This window comes from Idiotropiscis lumnitzeri, chromosome 17 (genome assembly GCF_059441095.1).
Source record: "Idiotropiscis lumnitzeri isolate Australia: NSW breed Sydney's pygmy pipehorse chromosome 17, RoL_Ilum_1.0, whole genome shotgun sequence".
Lineage (NCBI taxonomy): Eukaryota > Metazoa > Chordata > Actinopteri > Syngnathiformes > Syngnathidae > Idiotropiscis > Idiotropiscis lumnitzeri.
In genome coordinates, this window is record NC_142407.1 from 8504052 (window position 1) to 8530051 (window position 26000).

The following is a 26000-nucleotide window of genomic DNA, read 5'->3' on the forward strand; positions in this document are numbered from 1 at the left end:
AACACAGTACTGAGGTACCGGATGTGTTTGTCGCGTTTTTTAACACAGCAGTCACGTGAAAATACATTTGTGGATAGAATATATGTTGCATCATCAAAACAATTTGTCCATAAAAATACATCTGACTGTAAATAACGCCGACCTGACTAATGAATGAAGCGGTTTCAGTGTGTGCGTGTTTCTGTGAGGGGTCATGACAAGAAGGGCCATGAGGAGTGCTAGCTTGTTGTTGTTTGTTTGGGGCTCTGGCAGACAGCGAGAGCAGCTCAGTAGGGAGTATTCTGCTGTGGCTTGATAAGAGCCACGGGGGCACAAGCTTCATCTCGTTGTGGTTGATGGAAATGAGCGCCAAGCCTCAAAAGACCGGTTGTGAATCACACATTCACACACGTACACACACACACACACACACTCACAGACAAATAAATCAACTGCTTAGTCATTGAATGGAATCAATCAGACATCTGAAGCTGGACATGTTGAATGCTGTGCTTTGAACTGTATTTACTGTATAATCAAATTTCACCAAAAGAAGAGCATATTTTTTATATTAACGAACGTTTCTGTTTTTTTGGTATTTTGCTAGACTTTGGGCCGGTAGAATTGGGTGTAACGATTTGCGCCTTTGTGCGTCGTTGCCGTTGGAAGTAGGCCAATTCTGGCAGCACCCCCAAAATCAGGGCGGTCCAAGCTCAGTACGCCCGAGTATGCCGACTCGTTGGGGTCCGTGCATGATATTGGCAGCCGGGAAACTGCAAGATCTCCCCTTGCGGATGATGTAATAGGCCATGCATGTGACGTGGGCGATTGGAGATCGCCTTGCACCCCCGATCTTACATCCAAAATAGGACTCATATTGTATATAACAAACAATGTCTGGGTAAACATGTTTAACCCTTGCCTCCCTCAACTACTTTTTTCTTCATCCCTTGTTCATGTTTTCCACATGGCAAATCTTGGCAGTAGAAAAAATTCAGGGATTAATGTAGGGAAGCTAAATCCTTACCCGCACAGCGGATAAATGCTATACTGTGTTCGAGTAATGTAGTGGCTAAGTCTTTCGTGGTTTGGTGCAAAAAAAGTATAGTAATAAACTAGTAATAAAGCAAAATTGCCTTCAAGTTACTTTGATCTTGAGAGTTAATAGTTGATGAGGAGCCATTTTCAAAGCTTACATTTGTTTGGGGGTAAATTATCTGTTAAAGAGAACAATGTTCATCCACGAGACTTACTTTTGACATTGAGATACATGGACTTGCTGACATCAGCTCCAACATCGTTGCTGACTCTACAGAGATAGAAGCCACTGTCTTCTTCCAGCACATGTTTGATGAGTAAAGAACCATTAACCAGCACTTCGATGCGAAAGCCTGAGTTCAGGGCGATGGGTTTGAATTGAGGGACTCCAGCACCTGTGGGAAGTCAAAGTACATTGTCGTGTCATTCCATTCCATTTCCATCTGGCATGCTGTCAAACACATCACAACCATTTTTTGTACGTTTTAAAAACTGTTCGAGCTTGTTTTTTGTTTTTTTCAATCCGAAGCAATAAGTCTTAACAGTTAGCAGGTCTTGCTCTTTTCACTATGGTAATAAACAAGCCACCACAAAGCGGCATTTGTGTAATTAACAGAGATCAAGCCCTCCGCGGGGGTAATGTACATCACCATTAATATCGTTAAAGAAGCCACGAAGGACCAAAGACGACACGAAAAACGAAGCTAGGGGGCATTTTTGGTGGCGAGCATGGTCCGTGTAACAATGATTACACGACATTCACCACTTTTTTTCTTCTCCGTCAACCACATGTGCCAGATAAATGTTTCACTTTCATAGTATGAAAATGCAAAATGACAATACAGTTCCGGTTTGAATTGTTTTTTTTTAACGTTCTGTGAATTTGGTGTACTCTGAGAGTATGAGAGCAGTGCACATCTTGGAATTTTTGCCCATGCACATATTTCTTACTTCCGAATGTTTCTCATTTCTCAAATATTATTTGGATTTACTGTTATGCTTGTAATTATTGCATTGCAAGAGAATATGCTTACTCAAGGACCGAAAATACAAATAAGTGACCACAATAATAATAATACTTGTTTAGGCATTTGTGCCATAGGTTGTATATGCAGGAAAGTCATGCTGTGTTATTTTTATTATTATATTCTTTACCTTTAGAGTATTCCCATTGGATGGTAGGAACAGGATAGCCTTCAGCTGAGCAGTTCAGAATTACAGCTTTACCATAGATGCCATCCTGGTCTTTTGGTTGCACAACAAATTTCGGTGGAACTGAAAATCAAGTTGAATGATAAATTAATAAATGCACACTCAGTTTTATCCACAGCAATATAAGTTATGAAAATTTTCCACTTGAGCTAATATTTAGTGAGGCTCACCTCTGACAATGAGCTGACTCTGATGCTCCACGGCTGCTGCCTGGTTGCGTGCGATGCATGTATAGTTGCCGTTGTGCATCAGCGTGAGGTTGGAGATACGAAGAGAGCTGGTGAAATCGATGTTGTCGATGGTTACTCCAAGGCTGGCCGGGATTGGCCGCCCGTCCTTTTGCCAAGTGATGAAGACTGGCTGGTCACCCGACATGACCACACAGGGGATGAAGACTCGTTGCCCGATGGAAAATCGAGGGAACTCAAAAGGGTGGATGGTAGGAGGGACTGTGCAAAAGAAATATTGTTTCAGAGGAGGAATATAAGCGCAGTAACAAAACATTTAAACTGCAATTTGAAAGTAACCTCGGAACCATCTGATTCTTTCTTTTCCTGCATGCATATGATACATATTCTTACTCTCCTTAACTCCCCGGGGACATTGTAGCCATCGTGAGAACAAGATGAAAGTTAATGATTTAAAATAAAATAGAAATAAGCGCCACTTCAACGCTTATTTAATTCACTACAAAATAGACGTAATGGACTCCTGGGGATTCCCTCCCTGCAGCGGTGGAATGCTAAACAGCCTCGAGGCAAATTAGCCAAGGGAATGGCACTGCAATGTTGTGTATGCTGTGCGATTCCGCTCTTGCAAGATCGTTAGCACGTCAAGAAGCGCCTGAGAGCGTAAGAGTGGGAAAACGGGGGTTGCCTGTTCCAAGATTTCAAATTATGCAGTGTCATTGTAGAAAAAAAAGGCCGCGTGAGGTTATCATCATCTGGCTCTGCTCGGCATCACTGAATATTCAGATGAGCCGCGATAAACTGGCTGGGATGATGGATATGGTGCTTTGCTATCAGTGCGAGGAAGAGAGCATTTTTTTTTTTTTGCAAACTTGAAAGAATCTGAAATCCTGGGGAGTGATAAAAAAGATGAGTGCACTTGTAATATGACATATCAGATATGTAACAATTCTCATCTATTAAAAACTCATTCAGTGCCATCTTAGATAAAATGAATGTACTTTTTGACGTCTATATCCGCCAATGGTAGCGAATGAGTTTTAATGTTGGCATGACCCTGGTTTCCTTGCATCAAATGTTGTGCGTGTGATGAGCAGGTCAGATGGAATCCATACCTTTCACAGTGACATAGACACTCTGGTGCGTGGAGAGCTGAGGCTGCACAAGCACATTGCACGTGTATTCGCCTTCATCCACGTCCTTTTGCACATCAAACAGCTTCAGGGTGCCGTTGTTTTCGAAGGCCCGCTGTCGGTGGTTATACGGGAGCAAATTGGAGTCCTTGTACCATTTTATGGAGTAGTAAGGGTAGCCGATGACACGGCAGTGAATGTACATGTCCCGCCCAGCGATGGCAGTGAGATTTTTCATTGGTCTGATGCTGGCAGGCCCTTGAAGGACACATTGGAGAGACAACCCTCTTAAATTGATTTTGAGGCAGGGGGGGCTGTGCAAACGTTAGCTGTATTACGTGTTTGGAACGTACCACAAATTTTACATGCCTTGATTCATTCTGACTGTGGATAATTAAGAGATCCATTATGGAGAATAACATAACACAAAGGGAACGATTCTGGCTTAGTTTATTATCATGTTATTAACAATTTGTTACGCTCACAATAATTTGGGAAAATGATCATTTGAGATAAAAAAACAATCAAACCACTACGGTTGTAGCGAGCTTTCGCAATCACAGTTTAACCAGTAGCATGTTCGGAACTTGGGCCCATCCTGGGTTGCGAGTCTCTTTAGCACGATTAAGGAGGTAGCGATGTGGAAAAACAGTCAAGCACTTTCTCCAAAATGGCACCTTTGGAGAAGAATCTTCATTGCTTGACTGCATTTGGCATCTATTCTCCCTCGCTTTCAGATTGCCCAATTTAGCCTTAAATCTTGCATCAATGAACACAATCAAGATAAACCAATCGGTGTGGAGATCGCAATGTTCTGCAATCGAGACTCACTAACGCCCATGCATCAGGCACAGAGAGCTTGAATGCGCCAATATTACGGCTACAGCAATCCAGCCAACCGTGTCCCTGCAGAGAGCAGATAGCTCAACCGTCATACACTCGCGTTAAGTAAATCACCCTAACGGTGTCCCAATATAAACCTATCACCAGAAGCTGGGGAGGGTGCAGGGTAGTCAAAAAGATAATGCTGTCAGTAGTGACTGATGATAGAAGGTGGAACTACTCAACGCTTATCCTACTCCGATGGAAAAAAATAAGCCTCGACCGAAAAGACTTGGCCAATTAAAATAAGCATTTCAGCAGAATAAATCAAGACATGTTGATGTGTATATGTGATGGTGGATTGGAAGAGTTGATCTGACAAGCACCTCTTACGTTTATTCGCGCCTGGTAGGAGACGGCTCCAGCTGAGTTATTGCAGATACAGCGATACACCCCTCCATCCGGGACCTGGGTCTGGCTGATGTTCAGGTGGCTGACCACGTGGCCTTCGGTGCTGGTGTAGTAGGAGATGCGATGGCGGCTGTCCCGTATGACCGGCTCGTCATCGAGGGTCCAGGTCACCCGGGGTTCTGGCGTGCCCTTCACCGTGCAGGATAGCGACACAAACTCATTGATGTTGTAGACCTTCTCGCTGAAAGATGCCAGAATCTTTGGTGTACCGTCTGTTTTGCAGAAGCAGAGAGCAAAGGCAATGACATCATTAAAGCAAATGATAACACTGGAAAAACAATTTTTTTTTTTTGGGTGGTGAAAATATTTAGATGATTTCTGGATAATTTGTGGTTACTGAGTCACAAAAATGTCATCACATTTAATTGACTCTAGTTTTGGAAAAACAAATAATTTGGTCAATTGATTGATAATTAATGTGCTACGAAATGTACTTTGATGGTGACTAAAAGTAGCTTTTGTGGTGTGACGTCACCTGTTTTTGCAGTAGTTCACTGTTAATATTGCCTAACTTTCAGAATTTAGCTTGAGTTTAACATGAATCATGATTTGAAATCTCGCTGCAGTGACGATTGGCGTTTTTTCATGATATTTCCTCAAAAAATGAACATGCTTGAAAAGACATACTGTACAGCCTCATTAACGGCGTAGCATAAAGAGAATAACAATGTAATAACATGACTATTACCACTTTGAAGACATTTATGGAATATCTCCAAAACTAGTGCCAATTTGGATTTCACAAACAAACGGAAGGAAGTCAACCAAGTCAATTTCTTCTCAAAAATACGTTCTATGCAACTGCAATAGACGAAAGACGGCATTCTGAATGCTGAGCTAAAAATTAAAATCCCCCTATTTTTGTAAATCTCAAGGGGCAGCAATTTTGCCACTTGTTATTGACAGAGAATGACATCGTAACGACCAATCATGGCTCAGCTTCAGAAAACAGCTGAGCCGTGATTGGTCGTTACCTGATCTCTGAGCAACTATGAAGTCACTTTCAGTCGACAGAAAGTGTCAAAATGGCCTCACCCTGAGTTGGCTAAAAACAGATGGATTTTGCCGGTTAATTCCATATTCGACAAATGCAATATTAATGAGAATGCCATGTTTTGACTGGTGAAGGCACATAGAACATATTATTGCAAACATTTGGGGTTGACTTCCTTTTTAAATTGTTTAATTGGAGGGTTGAGATGATCATGACGATGAATCCAGATGTTCACATTAGGCTGCACATTCTCAAACACCAGATAGTGAGATGGTAGATAATTCTTTGTGAAATAAACATAACGTCGTTGGCATAATGGCGGGGAGTCTGACCTTCTAAAATGACTTGGACAAAATCCTGTGCAGACATCTTGCCATGTCTGGCAAAGCATTGATAGGCCCCTCCATCGCTTTTGGCCATGCCAGCCATGACGAGGTTTTCCCTGTTTTGGCCAGTCATTCGGACGCTGTTACTGGGGTAGATGAGCTCGCCGTTTCGGTACCAAGACAACTGGTACTCCTCAGAGCCAGTTACGCCGCAGGTGAGCGAAACCTGGCTGCCAACACTGCCCTTCACTTTCCGTGGGCTCACCACAACTTTCAGGGTCTCTGTAGGTTGGAAATGGTCAGTTGTGAAAATACATTTTGCAAAGAACAGACATTTCAACCAAACAATGTCGCAAAAGGAAAATAAGGGATTTTGCATCATGGTTCGCACCCGAGGTCTGATTTGTGTGGTCACAACGAGAGTTTGATTGATCAGATTAAAGAATTGTAGTGTGAAAACGGCCGCCGGGTGCACTTAGACTAAGCCAGATCTATTGTGTCCTGCTTTGGTGTGATTAGCCCTCCCTTTTCTGACTCACGCTCCATCGCTCTTGCACACGTTTTTGTGCAAGTTTGGCTCATCCTCAGTCATTCTGTTTATCTCTTGCGGCTATCATTAATCAACTTTGGTCAGAAATAATCATATTGATTATAAGACACGTCTTCCAATGCACATCTGTCCTGTATATTCTCATGCATCGTTTTGTGGCTTGTTTTCAGTCTTTTCAGGATACTTCTATTATGCAACATGGATTTGAATATTTATTAAGTATTAGGTCCTTCAGTTTCTCTTCTTAAACTGAGTTCTGCATAGATTGTTAGATTCATGTTTTCAACACATTTTTTTCATCAGGAGGAGTATTGACCTTTGACCAGGAGCCTGCCAACCACCTCAGCGTTGCCATAGCCGTTCCACACCTCACAGACATATGTGCCCGTGTCGCTGGGTTGGGCTCGTTCTATGAGCAGCCCTGTCACACTTTGTCGGTATCTCGTGTCGGGCTCCAGGGGCCGGTTGTCCTTTAGCCAGCGGTACTTGGGTGCAGGGTGACCTGAGGCCTTGCACGGCAACTCCACTCGGTGAGAAGCCATCACCTCACGGCGTTCAAAACTGTCCAGGATGTGTGGCACTGAGTTGGTGGGATCTACGAGAAGCAGAAATATGAGCTTGTAATGGAAGCTAATGCTCACGTGTGATGTGTAAAATTTTATTCAGAGTTATGTCTGTCAGAAGCTATGACAGGCTCGTAATGATAATAAAAAAGCCAAAATTATAATAATTCTGGCGTGTACCAGAAATTTCAGTTTTTCAACAAAGGTGTCCTGTTTCTCCGCACAATCTAAGCATAACATTAATTAAAAATAAATCTGATACACAAATCAAGCTAACATCAAGTAGACGAGAACAGGATGAGCTGAGCATAAACACGTAACATGAAAATGACTCATTTTCCCGACACATAAGAAGACTATAATCAAAAATGCTCACTCGTCCCATCATGCATTTCATTAGTGTCATTAATGTCCCCAGCGCCTGACAAATTGCAGGGTGTCACTTCAAGTCGACAAAATGACACAAATATTTCTTTCTCTGTCTGGAGAAAGGGCATATTCTGCTCTGACCCGCTCTACCCCCAAAACATGTCATGGTCGATCTAATGACCTTTATCAGTATTCTGTCGCTCTATTCATTTAAAATGGGCCAGATGTTTTTTTAAAATTTTTTTTTTACAAGCACACACAAAAAAAATCTGGTTTCATACATTCTAGCTCATTGGCCAAAAATTTCAAGCTCGTTTTTGTCAAAGATCCGTTTGTGTTGTAGAATTCGGCTGCACACCACATAATCATTGAAATTGAACGAACCTTTTTTTTTTTTGTTAAATTTTTTACCTGAGACAATGAGTCGGGCACTATTGCTCTGTCGGGTCTCCCCTGTGTACCGATGGCGTGTCATACACCTGTAGTTGTATAGTCCATCTTCGATTTGGACATCCGGGATATACAGCGCTCCCGTCGATGTGATGAGAAACCGTGACACTGTAAAAAAAAAAAAAAAGGAAAAAAGAAAAAGGTGTATATTAACACTCTAAACCCTTGACATAGAAAAGGTTTTCTGCACTTTCAGCGCTATTCTTACCAACACTTCAACACCATAATCAATCATTACCATAAAACATATTGCGGTGACATATTGGGAGTCTAAAAATACACAAGGAACGAGTTCATTTTTCTCTACAAGGTGACGGCTCAAATAGATAACGTCTGAAACACAACAAATGCAGGAAATAAAGAATTGTTGTGGGTTTAAGGGTGCTTGGTAGTTTGCACCGATTTCTATGTTGACAGAAGAAGCAATCCAAAATGATTGAAACTTCTGGAAAAATGAACATGAGAAGTTTGAGAAATACCAAAGGATGAAGGAAAAACTCAAAATGTGCAAAAAGTAATTCCTGGAGGTTGATGGGAAATTAAAGTTCCCAAACTGCACATTATTATCACAAGAAACCGCTCAAATAATGTCCATTTATTGTTATGAAGCAGAATTCCTTCCTTACATATGTGAAAAAAAAAAGGAAAACCAGCCAAAACCCAATATTAAAGTCTCTCCGCAAATATTTGCAAGCCAAGCGTGGGATGCGGCCCAATGCGATTGCAGTTACCAAACATTTGCTGCAGCCCATTTAGAGCAGTACAGCTCCGAGGCGCCATGACAAGGCTTTGTAACACAACTCGTTATCATGTAGCTCATCTCTCTCGCTCTCTCTCCAGGGAAACGCTCAGTTCTCACATTGCCGTCTCCTGACTGAAGCACGGGGACCCCGGGATCACAGAGAGCTTTGATAAGGCAAGGCAAGGCCATGTTAATATCATGCTGATGCTATGCTAATTTACACGAAGCACAGAGGTACTAAGTGTTTATGAGGAGTAATAAGTAGCTGGTGGCTGCCAGTGCATTTTATGTGTCACTGAAGAGTGAGCAGTCCGTCTGGATGAAGTTCAATTTGGACCACGGCCCTGTGGGGTACTCTGGCTAATATCGGGAAGGATATCATAATGCATATTTAAGAGTGCTCGTTCAGGTCTAATGGTAACGGTAATTCATTAAAAGGAGTTGTAGTAGAATTGTAACTGCTTACACAGGTGACCAGATTTATGTAATAAATTAGGACTTCAACTAATATTGGAATCGTATCTCTACATCCAAAACAATGCTACTTAATGATGGGGTGGGCAAACATTTGGATTGGCGGGCCACAATGGGTTCTATAAATTGAGAGAGGGACCGGAGCAGGAGCAGATGGATGGAGTGTTTTGGTAACCTCACCTCATGGGAGAAAAAAAAATACAATAATTAAAACAATAATTTTAAATGAAAGTGAACATAAAGCATTACAAAAATTTATATGTCTTCGAAAAACCACATTATTTAGAAAATAAAACATTAACAAGGTTTATTCATTTAGTTTTTTCCAAGTTCGGCGGGCCGGATTAAAACGTTGAACGGGCCACATGTGGCCCCTGGGCCGTAGGTTGCCCACACCTGGAGTAGACCATCCACATCTCACTCGTCTGGTGTTTGCATATCATAATTGAAGATACTATAACATGTGACAAAATAATTCATAGTTCTGCTTTTTCTTATGGCATTTCAGTCACTGGATGTTTTTTATTTTTTATTTATTTTTCTTTTGGGGAGAGTGAACCATTGAAGGTGATGGAGTAATAAATAGGCTGCGAGGACACCACTGTCAGCACGTGTTGACCTAATTAGAAAACTCTAATCACAGTTGTGATAACCTGAAGGCTTTTATCCCCCTCAGATTACAGTTGACATGATCTCATGTGTGACTAGCCACATATAAGGTGAGGAATTATTACAAAATTAGAATGCGATGCTCAATAGAGACATAAATTAAAAAAAATCTCATATTGTCTATTATTACCTCCAATAAGTTCAAATACTGTCAATTAATTTTTATACTAATACAATTTGACATCATTCTTTCCTGAGCCTGCTTAATATCTGCACACAGTCAATGCTGCAGTATGTGTCCTTGTGAGCTGAGGGCATTTCTCTTTATGCTCCGTGTACGACTGCACTTCCCTCCACTCGTAGTTGCTTGTGTGTCCTTTTATTTGTCTTTTTTTTTTGTATTTTGTGCATGCAAGTGAGTATAAATGCATTTATGCAGCATAGAGCTGCATGGAGGATTGGTCAATAATAACGACCGGAGGCGCTTCACTACGTTTTTGCCTGCTCTTCTCTGCTCCACCTGCTGCATACTAACACTGTCTGCAGTGTGTGTGCGTGGGGGTGCGGGGGGGTGTGTGTGTGCCTCTGTTTATGTCTGTACTACAGCATATATTTCTGACACTATGGCTTCAATCTTGGCAGGCAATCAGTCTGGTTCTCATCTTTAGCCATTTGTGTATTCACAGTCATTAGCTTCAATGAATCCTCATATAAGACACGCTGAACCCACAAGTAGGCTCTTTGTTCTCATAAAATTGGGAGGCTTTGCAGTTTTTCGCTGAAACCAGAATTGCTCGTGAGACAATAGGACCAGATGAAAAATGCTGAATCAAGCCTTTTACCACGAGTGTGTCTCCACTGGACACCAATTCATGTCAAAAGATTTGAGATAAGAATCAAGCACAATAGCACATGATGGCATAGACGAAGCATTTTTTTTTTTTTTGATGCTGACTAAATTGTCCACCCGCCGCCATATGTCCCTCCAAAACATGCTCTTCATCTAAGAGAGTTACCTTGGCTCCCTGTGTCGCTTCAATATTCTATAATTGAGACATAAGTGGAGGGGAGATGAGCTGGGAGTCAGGGGAGATGAGATGGAGTGATGCAGAGAGCAGAGGAGAGCGAGCAGGAAAATAAAAGATCAAGAAGAAGAAGAAAAAAAAAAAAAAAAAAAAGCTCAACCGGGATTCAACCACTCTGTCATCTAAAAATGACTTACAAATTAGCTTACAGCTATGTGCTCCCAGGGAAAGGGGGGTGGAGGGGGGGGGGAGACACAACTCTCATATGCTAATTCAACATCACTCAACGGGCAAGGCAGAGCAAATATTGCAAATTGTGGTTTCAACTTTACAGTGCCGTACGATAGTTTTGGTTCATTCTAATGATGTGACTGCAAGGTTCCATTCATTTTCTTCATTAAAATTTGAAGCAATGACCAGAGTCAGTCTCATATGGGCCATCAGTGGGTAATAATCATCTGATGAACCCAAGAGTGGCTGTGTTGCAATTAGGTTGGACCTGAGTTATTAGCAGACTGACTCCACTTTTGATCAGCGTGCGATGAGCATCATCTATGGAGGAGGGAATCCCACCAATTTTGAAGCAATCTAATCAAAAAAATTAAATTAATAAAAAAAAAAAAATCAGCCTTCATTCTTCCATTGGGAGGCTAACTGACAGCTGCTGCAGTTACCATGGCAACACACTGGCCACCACTGTTTTGTAAGCAATACAAAGGATCGAGGTGGAATGCAGTCAAGTCGAAACCATGCTGCAGTCATTTTTAAAATGTTGAGAATTTAGGATTTTGACATTCTTCCCCTGCAATTCATGTCAATGTTTCTGATAACTTTAGCCGTTAATGACATCATTGCATAATTGTAGGTCGGCTCCGCATGCGTTTTTGAAGGATTTGTCATCAACTTACTGCAGGGAATCGATGGGAGCTTTTTCTACAAACAGTCTTTCAAATGTTGAATTCAGCTCAGCTTAATTTTTTTTTTAAATAAATTAGTTCTGGTTCTGCTATGTTAAACAATATCAGATTGGGAGGTTACTTCTTGCATTTTTATCCCAAGTTTAAAAAAACAACTGTGATCACACATGCACACAGACTCGTCATTTTAATAAAAATAAGAACAATAAGAAAGAATTGTCGTTGTGACAGACAGTCAATATTTAATATTAAATTAATAAACGATTATCTTTAGGCCAGATTTAACACAGCACAAATATTAGATCACTTCAAATTTGTGTACCTAATTATACATCTGGTCAGAGTCATTTTATAGGTATTTACTTTGGGCAAAGTTTAAAGATCAGAAGATCATAATAATACCATATATCCTCTTGGACGTAGACCTCCATTTGGAGCTCATTGCTTGCTACAGGTGTAGAACATCAGAAGGGTAAAAAAAAAAAAGTGCCCTAATTTTTTACCACACCTGGACTTCAAGCAGCCTATCTGGGCCAACATCCTATCTGCTGCCTGCAGACTTGAGTCAGAGTGGAAGCTGCTCTTTTTTTTATTTTTTTTTTTATTGCCGTTCCTAATCAGCAGCAGCATCCCTCTGCTCATTAACAAGACACGCGTTAGCCCGAGGGTAACTGCCTCATATGTCAACCACAGATAAAGATGTCATCTTCTGCCTGACTGAATAAACCACTATTAAAAGTGGATGCAAATGGACTCGCAATGATATTCAAATCAGAAGACAATAGCGAAGCGCAAACCCCGAGGCACTCGGCCTCGACGTTGGCCCACATTCTACTGTCTTGTTAAACGGAATAGAGATTTTAGATACGGCCTGTCTTCGGGGCGTTAAAATATTTGAAATGCAAGCTAACGAAATGTTATGATAGGTGGGATGATGGTCTTTTTCAGGACGAGTCTTGTTTATGGGTGCAGAACTTGCAGTAAACCTTTATGGGCATCATCATTTTTCAGAATTAACTTCATGGAATATTATCACATTCATACAAATCTGATGTGATTTGAGATAAGATTTAGTGTCTATCCATCCATCCATTTTTTTTTTGTGAAGTGCTTTTGTGCCACACGCTCAAGAAGCAGGTCACACGACGGCAATTTTTCTGAAAAAAGTCGGAGGGTCGACGTCGGAACCGTACCGAGATAACAGCCGGAGGGCGGGGGATTGACCGGCAAAAAAGGGTCAAGTGCCCAGCTCTGCTCACGAGGATGGAAGTTGAGCTGTATTCCATCCCAGCTGACTTTGGACAAGCAGCACGAAAACCCCCCATCACCCCCCAACCAATAGCAGCAATAATTTAATATAATGAATTAAAAGAGTAAAAAAAAAAACGTTCTGCCTTTGATAAGAACTAATGGCAAACATAGCGGCTAGCCAGTGTAGCGCAAGCTAGCTAAAGGCTAATATTGTCCAGTACATAACCTAGACTTCACGGACGGTCACCTTCTACATTTACAAATGACATTTGCTTTGACGTTGGACTTTGACATCTTTTAGTCTACTGCGCTTTCACACCTAACAGTTTTGAGGACTTTGTTACAAACGGCACGCAATTGACTAGTTTGGCACAAGATGGCATGCTCAGCTACTGCTGTAATTATGTTTTAATGGCCTTAGAAGAGTTTCTCATGCAAATTGTTACTATCATGACTTTACTACTGCATTAGAGTTGATAAACAACATTTACTTACATGTGCGTATTTAGATTATGTCGTCACCCTGGGAACTACTCTATGCCTTCTATTTACAGTACATTGTAAATTCCAGAGAATATTCTTATTTTTTCCTCAGATGTTCTTCTCTTTACACTCATGTTGATGCTGGATCTTTTTGTAGAAATATTTTAAAAAGCCAGGAATGTCCAAATAAAAAAGCAAAATTTATGCCGACTGAACTGCGCTGTTGTGATCGTATGCTAATATATTGTGGGATTATCTGATGTTGCAAAATGACGTTTTTGTGCAATTTTTTTTCTCTTGACTTCTGACGCCGTTTCGACAATAATGTTGGGAATGAAACATTTAGTCAGTCGTCAGCATTTTTTCCAGAATGAATTTGCTTCTGTACTGAAACTACAGCAGAAGCTTTTTGTGAAGACAGGCGGACAAAATGTCTATTTCTGCAAACACAATATAACAATGAAGAGTGTTAGACAATGATTTATGGGTGGCGGTCTTTGGAAAACATTATCACACAACGACTGGAGCGCCATTGAGGATGGTCCTGTGACAGCTGTGTAAGCACTTTTTTTTTTTATCAAACAAAGATTAGTCAGCTGAATTAAAACTGAAGACAAAGCTTCTAAAACAGCGGATGTGTGTTTATCTACAATGTCAGTGTGCAGGCAATAGAATTAGCCAATAAGGGAATCATAATATTAACCCCCCGATGGTTGTGTGTTTACAATGCTATCATTGGTCTCTCTTTGGCTAACAGTAAATGAAGCAGTGTTGAGCCTCAGCTGTTTAATCATGAATATTCATCATCTGTATCTCTGTGTGAAACCTCTGTGTATGCATTTGTGTGTGTGTGGGTGTGTGTGTGTGCTGCGCTGGAAGGCATTAAGGAAGCTATTAGTATCTCCTCCATCACAATGTCTGACTTTGTCTGTGTAACAGTCATGCTGTATGTACCATCGTACCATTATGGAGAGCTACATTTCATGGTTAAATAAAGAAACATTCTGGTATCTAAAAGCACTAATGTTGAAAAAGTCTAACAAAATAAGGTTGTCGGGGTGGCTGTAACATCTGAAAATTATTATGGGGAATTTATTGTTTGATTAATTGTGTCATCAAAATTAGGGCTGCATGGTATTGGAAAAACATGTGATATCCAATATGGGTGTCTATATCGTTATCATCAATATTATTGCGATATTTAAGATGCTCCTTAAAAAAAAAAAAAAAAAAAAAAATATATATATATATATATATACATACATTATCTAGAATAAATAAAAGAAATACAGCAGAATAAGCATGAGTATCTTCTTATATTAATTGTAAAAACTTACAGATTTACAAATGCGTGTATTTTTCTCCTATTGGATGATCATGCACAATTAAGATTGCATCTGATTGGTCAAACTCAGATAAATTCCATATAAATATAATTCTATATCGCACATCTTTGTTCATGCGCATATTGCAAGTTCCATTATTGCGATGACAATATTGTGCAGCCCAAATGAAAATGGAGTGCATTCCTGTTTGTGGTGTGATGTAAAACATCAACCGTTGTGGGAAAAAAAAAAAGATAAACTCAAATCAGATTTATGGATTGATTGATTACTAATGAAGCAAAAGTGATGGTTAACCACACCTGAGACGTACAATATTTTTACACTCAATCGACGGCCCCACCTCCCCCAAAAAAGATGTTTGTAAATCAAAATCAAAAAGTGCACAGCGCTTTAAAATCCTACTGCAGGGGTGTCAAACTCGTTTTCTTGCATATCACATCATAGTTTTAGTTTCGCTCGGTGCGCCATTATGACAGTGAACCCATATAAATCCTCAGCATATTATTATTATTACATATACACAACAAACTGATGAATAATTACTTTTTAAAATCAAACTCCAGGAAAATGTTGTTTACGACCATTCATTTTAAAAGTGGGATGGTTAACAAAGATAAAACGATTGCAATATTTTAACATTTTTTAAATTGATGGCAATTTGCAATTCTGGTATTTTAGCAAGAAACATGAAGTCGTGCATGATTTGCCTTTCCAGGCCACATAAAATAATGTGTCGGGCCAAATCTGGCCCCCGGGCCTTGAGTTTGACACCTGTGTCGTACTGCAATAACTTGACCGCACAAGAGTTGTTTTTCACATCACATTCCTGATTATGGAAAGCCAACTTAGATACAGAGCTCATTTGTGTTTCATGGTAATTTGCAGTGGCAAGTGGAGCAGTCAGCGCAGCTCTGTGAGTAAAGCAGAGGGGGCAAGAAGAGGATTAGATAATCAAACAGTGTGCCACTTTAAATAATCTCTGGATACTCTGGGGGAGGTGAGACTTAAAGCTGCAGCCCTTCCGCTTTAATTGTCTGATTTTCCCATCATTATAGTTGAGGGCCTCTGTAATTCGGGTTTATTAAATATTCAGGAGCCACACTGAGGAGGATGACAGAGAGGGAGGCAGCAAAAGGAAAATGATGAAAAAAAAAACATGAGTGAGTGGGAGGCAAATGTGGCTTTCGTTGTCACAGGCTGTTAACAGATGTGAATAACACTTTTGGATTATGACCTACAATGTACAGCACGATTGCTCTTAATTTACCGTCATTTTGTATCACTAAGTGCGACAGAACAGGCAACTATGACAGCGAACAGCAACAAAAAAGAATACTCAGTTGTATTCAAATATGTGTGCATAGACTATCTCTCTGTTTGCTTTTCTTCTACAATAATCAATAGAATAATAATAATTATATATCACAAAATGCAACATTTAATATAAGAATGAGCAAATTCAATTTTAATAAAAAGATCTCTCCAGATCAGTAAATCCAGACAAAACAATTTTGATAGGCTCACTGAGCTGGGAAAATAAGGACAATTAAAAACATTGCATTCACGGATAATAAGACATATTGCAGATTAATTTTTTGTTGTTATTTTATGTTAAGTGTGTGTGCAATGTAAAGCATATGCGGTATTGCCTGATTTTTAATTTTTTTTTTTTTAATTTTTAAAAGCGAAACACCAACATTTTTTTTTAATTTTTGAAGAAAACATTGTCATAAAGAATTGTCATAAATTTTTTATCCAAATGTGTCTTTTGTTAAGACAATTAATCAATGTTACTTACTTAACGAGACACCCAGATTTAGAACTATTACATACCAAATGCAAAAAAAAAAAAAAAAAGAAAACCTGAAAAACCTGTATTTATTTTTCTTTAATTTGACTACAGTGATCATGACAAAAGTTTAAACGAGCCAAATGCACATGATTTTAATATTGTTATTCGTGCAACTAAACATTTCAAGCACATAATTGTTGATTTTTATAAAAAGTGACAGACTGTTGGACAATATTAGCGTTTGAAAATTCAACACCAATAGGTGTTGTTTATTGGCTGGGTGGGTTAACACACTTGAGTAAATTTGGACTAAAGGGCTTCAGGGTGACAATGTCTGCACATAATAACATAAAATCTAATTAAAGCAAGATTGCACGGACGGAATAGCGTAATCCTAATGAGGCATGTATCAGCTGACTAAGAGAAGTGTTTAACAGCTTGATTTCACACACCATTTATCTGCTTTACATCTCCAAGGGACCAAGAGACACACCCTTTGTTTTTGTTTTTTTGGGATGACTTGAGTCTCGACTGCCGTACGATCAAATTGTCATATCAGCTGCCAAACATTCTTATGATGACTCAAAACCTTCTCATATTATGTTTCTGTTCAATTTCCCTCCCTGTCTACTTTGCTTTTCCTCTCTTGCCTTCTCTGCGTTTTCTTCCCTTTCTCTCCCATCCCCCATCTCTGACTGCAGAGCTTGCAGTGGTCAATCCGCTTGACAGATGCACCACCTGACGAATATCAATCAAGGTTGCTACGGAGACAGAATCAGGCTCCCCACCTTTTTTCTTTTTTTTTTTTGGACTGCGCCTCTCCGACATCTTGCATGCGGCTGTTTGTTGACTGATCATGATTTGTAGTGCTTTGCGGCGCCGACGTGTAAATGGATCATTAAGCGCACGCCAGGTGTGAATGGATAAATATGATCCTTGAACAAATTTACGGGCACTGTTGCTGAGGTGTTACTAATTGAGTAGAAGTTGCAAAGCCCAAGATGTCTCTGATCACTCCAAATGATCCAGGCAGACAGGTGTAGGATGGACGTGTCTATCACATAGCAGAAAAATTAGCACTGTAAAATTTGAGCTACTCGGAACAGGATCACAAACACAATCGCTACTAATGACCGTGTAAAACTTCTCTGGTGATGCTTGATGAAAAATTCTGCAGTACCAGGACATGAGTTTGCTTTGCAAAAATAATCAAATATTAACAAAAACAAAGGAGAGTAGTTTTTAAACGGTTCTTTTTCAACTTCCACAGCAACATTTCCTCTTGGATTACTGTCTGGAGAGTAATCTTTTCTTTTCTTATAATTGCTCCAATTTAGTCGCCCATACGGCACACACACATTTCCTCTTTCAGCAGCCAGCCCTCCAGTACTGCTGCTAAACATGATGCTAACCAGTGAGATGACTCCCCATAGACTCATCGTTATTGGCATTAGTGCCATGCCAGCCAGTAGAGGGTTAAGTAAATATTGGGTGAAGCAGCTGCTCTCAGAGTACCGTCATCTGCCTGCGCTCCTTGCCTGGTCCCAGTCTGATATAAATCACATGCAGCAATTAGTGCCACGCTGTCCCGCTGCTCTCGTTAAATAGCCCCACTAGCTGACGAACAATGTGTGGAGATGGATGGAGTGTGTGTTTGTGGAGTGGATGCATGCATGCAGGATGGATGGAGGGATGTTTGCAGATGAGTGATGATGGGTGGCTTTATGGATGGATGGCTGGATGGCTGGATGAATGGATGGAGGGATGGATGAATGACACTTCGATGGATGGTTGATGGCAGATGGATGATAAACGTGATAAGTGATGATGGGTGGATGATCGCTGGCAGATGAATGAATGAATGAATGAATGAATGACAGATGGTGGTTGGATGGGTGCATGGATGGATGCATGGATCGGAGTGTATGTTGATAGATGGATGGATGGATGACAGCAGATGGATGAATGCATGAATGAATGGTGGCCAATGAGTGGTGATGGATGGATGATGACAGATGCATGATTGGTTGGATGGATGCATGGATGAATGAACGAACGGATGAATGGATGAACGAATGAACGAATGAACGAATGACAGATGGTGGTTGGATGGGTGCATGGATGGATGCATGGATCGGAGTGTATGTTGATAGATGGATGGATGGATGGATGACAGCAGATGGATGAATGCATGAATGAATGGTGGCCAATGAGTGGTGATGGATGGATGATGACAGATGCATGATTGGTTGGATGGATGCATGGATGAATGAACGAACGGATGAATGGATGAACGAATGAATGAATGAATGAATGAATGAATGAATGAATGAATGAATGAATGAATGACAGATGGTGGTTGGATGGGTGCATGGATGGATGCATGGATCTGAGTGTGTATTGATGGACGGATGGATGGATGGATGGATAGATGAATGGTGGCCGATGAGTGGTGATGGATGGATGATGACAGATGAGTGATGTCGGTTGGATGGATGCATGGACGATGGCTGAATGGATGATTGGATGAATGCACGATGAATATAAAATAAACAGATCTGCACTTGTCCTTTAAAGAAAACAACTTCTTAGTACGACACGGCTGGCATCAGACATTGCACAAAAACGCAAGTACTAAACTACTAAACCTTTAGAGTACATATTAAATGCAATGATGATATTCAGCACTTATGTGATAAAATGATTTGTCAATTGTAAAAAAAAGAAATGCGACTGATTGAAAAATGATTTCATTCACAAAGTGCACCAAGTGCTGCCACTAGAACATGATGACCTGGCATGATGTCTAAAAAGTGTTCATCAATGATCACAGAGCTGATTTTCACCAATTGTCATGTCCCGGCCGTGATCTAAAATACCAATTAAACTTTCAATGTAATTTAGCTGACAGCATGACAACAGTGTGAGAGGACAAAAACACGGGCTGGCGAGGGGAGAAATCGCCATCAGCACCCTGATTACCATATTGCTTTAAATTATCACCATCACCGGGGGACCATTTAACATGCCGTCATCTGGGGATAAAGGGAAAAAAATTGTCCCACAAATAATGCCAGAAAGGATGTAATTGATTTATATTCTCACTCCCTGTCCTTCTCTGATTGTGCTACCAGTTGCTGTAGTGCCCATGTTAATTAAGAGTTAATGAGGCAATAATTGGGCAATGGGCACATCCACAGCCAGGAGCGCAATGAGAACAGACAGACGGCCGCAGAGCGTTCCGGTGCGGAATAGCTGGACATTTGTGACGGAGAGATGCTGCAACTGTATCAAATGGGCCCTCCCTCCTCCAAGCAACACCACCTGACTGCCACTTTCAGACAATAAGGCCAAAGGATGTGGGGAGAGGGTGGAAGGGAGGTATATAGAAGAGGGGGGATGGGGAGCAAGTGGAGAATGGTCTGACTTGTCATGTGAACATAAAAAAAAAAAAAAAGCCTCATGCTTTGTGTTACTGTATCCTTTGGTGTGCCTTGGTTTTCCTTCCATTTTAACCTTGAGCACTTTCTTTATTTTCTGGTGTATATGCGGAGACACGTTGTAGAATAATTTACAGGAACAAAAAAGTAACATTCTAAAATCTTTTAAAAATAAAAACACCTTTAAAAAATATTTCTGTACATCTATGCTGTTTGAGAGGGAGAGAGAGCGAGAGAAAGGTGAGCTGGTTACTGTGGCAACTAGGAGAGTGACTCCTGGCCTTATGCTTACAGGGGGATGTGGCGGGGGTGGGGGCGGGGTGGGGGTGGGGGGGTGAAGGGAGGTAGACGGAGAGAGGAGAGTTCTGGCGAGTGGATGTAGCAGAGGGAGGGATGGTGATGGTGGTGGGGATGGAGGAGGCAGATCAGAGGGAGGTGTCAGTGGGTTACCGTGCACACGGTGATTCGCCCTCTTTTTCATTCTTCTTTTGATTTTTTTTTTTTTTTAACATAGCAGAAGAACAAAAGATGGTGTCTGCTCTCGGTTTGGACTGTCAATGCTCCCGACTAGCAACCTCACTTAGCTTGCTGCTCTCACGCCCAAACACCTCCTCACGCTTCGTCTGTCTGCTCTTCCCTTTTCGAACGTGCTATGCTTTCGTCTAATGCACCAGTCATAATTTCACACTTACGCCACCGCTAAACATATTTGATCTGTTGGTTTGATTGCATGCATTGTCGCTCATTTTCTCGTTTTTTTTTTTGGTTTTTGAGGCCTGTTGTGATGACAAGTGCAAGAGGATAGTCAAAGTAGCCTCTGACCTTATGACAGGAGCTCACAGAGAAACAGACTGCCAGAGACAAACAAAGCCACGGGGTGTGTGTAATGACTATGCTGCCCCCTGTGGTGGGGATGACCTTATAAACAACAACAGACTGTCACTTTTTGCAGTGCCTACTGGGAGATGCCCTCCGTGCAAGGTCAAACGCCTGGAACTTACTGGATGAGAGCCATTTAGCATGCAAAGAAGTCTACAGCTATAGACATTCAAGCACAGGGCCACAAGGTTCTTGTTAGTTTCTATTTATTTTTTTGTTTACGTTGTTACTTTTTCCCCATGAGGGACAATGACCTTCTGGCTGTGGCTGCGTTCACACTTGTTGTTCAGTCCCCGGATCCGAACCACGGCGCATTCACACTAAAGCCCAATTAAGGGTATGCGAAGCGTGATGAAATGCACATTTTTGAATGCATATAATATATGGTGCATATATTACATGAAGGATTTTGTTCCATCGGGCACATTTTGAAAAGCTTCTAAAATATTTTTGAACTATTTTTGCCAAAAACACAGTGCATCAGAAAATACATTATGTAGGCCTATTTGGGATATTTTTTTTTCTTTTAATAAAGTATTACAGCTTTATAATGGCTTCTGGCCCCTGTCAGGATTCATAACAGGAGTAATTCTTGGATTAGATATTTGGGGGTGCAGTTTTGTATATGTGAACACATTTTCATTACCACGTTTATTTGTAAAACAATTATTATGTAACCTTCCTAATTTTGAGGGGGACACAATTAATTTTGATAGCGCAGCTACATAGACAATAACAGAGAACATTTTTTCTGGAGTGAACCAGCCCCTTATAGTGAGTAATAAAAATACACCAAATGGACTTTGAAATTATATTTTTGAAATTGGACATTAAATGCAATGCACAACATGTAAAATGAACAAATATTGAGGACTTGAATATTTTGACTACTAATATATAAAATGCCCTGTGTCCGAATCAGTTAACGAGCATCCAGTCAGTTCATTTATCAGTAGAACCTTTAAAATTAAAACATTCTCTCATTCCGTTTCAGACTGTTTGATTTCAACCAAGTCCTTTTTCGTTCTAAATGTTTAAAAAAAAAAAAAACATATAGTACAGGAAGAAAATAAATCTCACATTTTAATGGGCACTGGGATTTATTTTACAGTAGGTGTGCTTGAGCGCACCCAAAAATAGGCAAGTAACACCGGCGGAAAAAACGAGAAGCGCCTTTCAGAGGCCCAGCGTTGATGTGAATACAGTGTGAATATGTGTGCCTAAACCTCGACAGCCAAGTCCTTGAAGTGAACTAGTGCTGCAAATGAGCTCAATGTGCCAGGCAAGAGATTTCCCACGATGGCCCTGCATGCATATTGTACAGCAAATCAAAGCATAGCAATTTTTTTTCCCCTTCCAAGTCATTTGCTGGTTTATTTGCGATGTCTTTCATTGATGCATGCGTTGTTAACACAATCCCCCAAGACACACTGCCACCGCCGTGTCGCGTAATTCTAAATGACTGCTTTATTATACAAGACGAGCGTTCCTGTGATCTCAGCCAGACGTTTTGGATCAAATGCGCATCCTCATGTTTCAAGGAGGACTTTCATGTCACTATGAAGGAGTAGGGAGGACGGGGGAAGAGGCGGGTGAGAAGTCAGAACGAGGCATATGGCGTCTGGGATTTTGGGCGATGAGATCTGACAGGTTAACTGAATATTTGGTAGGAGGTAGTGAGCGGTTGTGGTGCACAAGCAGCACAAGGAGGATGAAGGACAGAAGGGGTGTGTGTGCGTGTGTGTGTGTGTTAAGTTAAAAAACTTACGCATGATTGTGCGTTTTGGGCAGGAGGGGTAGGTGCGTAAGGTTTCTAAACACTCCCATCTGTTCATATCCCGAGGCGCTACTCCGGCAGTTAGCGACTGTCTTATGCAGATGAGGTTTAGCTGTGTAGGCTTCTTCCAAGATAAATATAATTTAAATAAATTTAAATAAAGGAATGACAGGATTGCAAACAAGGAGCAGCAGTTTCCAAGGGAGCATTTACTATTCACCTGCCCATGATCACAGCTCTGATCCCATCGCTATGCCCTCATTATGGTTCGCTTACCTCTGGGTCTTTGCATCGTCCTTTGAGAGGCATCTGCTCAACAGAGGCCCTCTACGCATGCTGGCATTATAATCGCTTACAATGCCTATTAAGATATTGTTTTTCGATATTTGCATTATTGTGCTTTTATACTGCAAATATTTAATTTCATTCTACAACTCATTATGGATGTAACGCATTGGGCGGAGTGGTATTAGTTTTATTATCCGGTTGGATGTAAAACTTTGGTTATGTCAGAGGGAGAAACAGCTCATTTATATTCCTTATCTTGGATTATGGCCTGCATCTACAGTATAGACATGCTGCTGCTTACCCACCGAAACCATTACATTCAGTTTATCACGCTTACATTAGATTTATCGCAAGCTATAATTGCATCTCAAACAGTCATCTCTGCTGTCTCTTATTCATATAGCCCTAAAAGGTAATGTGGCATCGTATATCACGTCTTTAATGAACTGCTTCCATCATAACTTAGCCTCTTTAAGCGCTTAGTTATTGCTTGAAGTCACATGCAAATACAGAAAAAATGCTCTTATGTTTACTGTCATAGAGGATTTTTTATTTATTTTTTTCATCTTTATTTACGATAGTGTTGGCAAAAAATTGGCCTTTGTGAAAAAAATCCAAATACATTTAATTTATTTATTATTTATTATTTATTATTTATTATTTATTATTTATTATTTATTATTTATTATTTATTATTTATTATTTATTTATTATTTATTAATTATTTATTATTTATTAATTATTTATTATTTATTATTTATTATTAAGTTGAAACAATAAAATAAAAATATTGGAAATATTGATCCAGTGCTATACATTATTTGTTTTTATTTGTTTTTTTAAATTTACTATTATTGCTATCGTGTAATTAATCCAATTATTCTCATGCAGGGTTCAATGGCACAGAGAAATTGTCAATATTCACTCAATTTGTCTTACATTTTTTTTTTATTAATTACGAATCCATCTTTACTTGTCTAGCTATGCCAGTGACATCGAAAGCAACATACAATGCTCCCCATCGTATATATGTCAGAAACATTGAAACTCTGTATTTAGCTGTTGCCATTCATGCAACTGACTACTTCATAGATTCCATCGCACTATCCCTCCCAAGTGTGCAAATCTTCGAGATCTTTTTTTTTTTTGGAGCTGAGGTGCTTTATCCAGATTCCACACTGTGCCCCACTCCATGTGTACATGTGCAATCACAATACCATTTCATTTCCTTTTCCATTATCAACAGATTTATCAGCTAGGTGAATTTGGAATTTCAGAACCAAAAAAAAGCAAATCCATGACGTATATCCAATTTGTGTCGTTTCAGGGCGAACAATGTGAATTGTGTGACTTCAACCATGTAGTGTAAATGCAGCCTACTTCCAACCTATACTTTGGACCTTTCAGAAACGCACGTTATCAGGGGTAATTGAGAGAGACTCTTGCACCACCCACGATCCTGCTCTTAGACAGATGTACATACGTGTTATTGCGTGCGTGCGGGTGTGTTCGTGCTTCACTAAAAGATCACGTCTCTAAACGAAGATAAGGAGCTTTTTGATCGAAAAGTGGGCATAGGAGCAGGGAAAACAGTGGAAGATGCGGAGGAAGGCAAGCAAAGCCTAGACTGATTTGAATCTGGTAAACTGTCAGAGAGAAGGATTACCCCCCCACCAAATCCTGGGCGAAAATAGAGGCCCCCCCCCCGAGTTATTTACTAGCCTTACAACCAGCTGCAAACCATCTGCACTTAATTGTAAGACACAAACTTTATGAAGATCAACTAGGGATTAGTGCACAAAGCTTCTTATGCTGTAGAATTGGTGTCCCTGCTTCGAGGGAGAGTATGGGAGGCAGCTCGAGACACGACACATGTGCTTTGGAGGACATGAACTCTACGGCTCTTGTATGCACCATCACAAGTCTGATGTTCTGCTTCATACGCATACAACCAGTCCAAGCACAGAAGCACATATATGCCTCGGCACACCAACATTGTATAACAGGCGTGAGGTTGTTATAGAATGGAGGGTCACAATTTTAGCGTAAGCACCCGATTAACCTGGATTGATCCAGGTAAATCTCAATATGGAGGAAAATATCTAAATTGGATGCTAGTTATAGGATTCCAAAGCACAAGCATGTGGCATTATTAAATGCAGGCCGTTGAGCATTATGTTGTTTGTCGAGAGGCATCTAAAGACAGGAGATAAGAATGGGAGGTAGCCAGCATAATCCTATTTAACAAGATCTAGGCTGAATGCAGGGTGGGACACGTCAGTGGGGGTCACGCGAGGAGCCAGGCGCGGTCAAGTTGTGGCTCCTTGGTCGAACTGTGCTTCTTTGGGTCTGCTCATTTCTATCAGGTTTGTGAGTGTGAAGAATTAGAGCGTGTGAGGTCAATCAATATAAAGTCAGCATTTGTTGCCTGGTCCTATTTGTAAGAGAAGGAACGAACAAATGAAAGGAATTCTGTCAAGGAATCAAAGAAAATGACTGAAGGACCTCCCAGGAACAAATAATGTGCAATCTAAACTGTTGACCGCTTTAACTTGTTTTTTTTTTTTTTTATCCACTGCTTTAATTCCTCTCATCTCCATATGTTAAGGGTGGACAAGGAGGGGGGTGGAGCGTGTGTGAATGCGTGTGCCACGGAGGGGGGTGTCACGGATTAGGCCATCCTGTCTGGACATATGCCTTTTATAATCACACTGGTTGGGCAGCCTGTCTGTCTGTCCACTGTGGATCTCTGGAAACCAGCACTCATGGACCACATCTGCGTCTGGAACTCAAAAATGCCCCGATCCACCTGGAATGTCTGACCAAGAATATTTCTACACAAAGCTCAGATTTTTCCATCGAACCACTTCACATTTCACCAA

The 26000-nt window shown here is 40.6% G+C and overlaps 1 protein-coding gene across 3 annotated transcripts in view; it reads right to left on the reverse strand.

Moving 5' to 3' along the window:
* Window positions 1–26000, reverse strand: part of dscama (Down syndrome cell adhesion molecule a) — a 74135-nt gene that overhangs the window by 20039 nt on the left and 28096 nt on the right. For all 3 annotated transcript variants that reach the window (XM_088279079.1, XM_088279078.1, XM_088279077.1), the window contains exons 4-11: window positions 8057–8203; window positions 7030–7308; window positions 6170–6445; window positions 4759–5055; window positions 3533–3808; window positions 2400–2678; window positions 2173–2292; window positions 1233–1412 (exon numbers count right to left, since the gene is read on the reverse strand). In XM_088279079.1, the coding sequence (XP_088135205.1) occupies window positions 1233–1412; window positions 2173–2292; window positions 2400–2678; window positions 3533–3808; window positions 4759–5055; window positions 6170–6445; window positions 7030–7308; window positions 8057–8203 (1854 nt within the window). The remainder of the gene's footprint in view (window positions 1–1232; window positions 1413–2172; window positions 2293–2399; window positions 2679–3532; window positions 3809–4758; window positions 5056–6169; window positions 6446–7029; window positions 7309–8056; window positions 8204–26000) is intronic.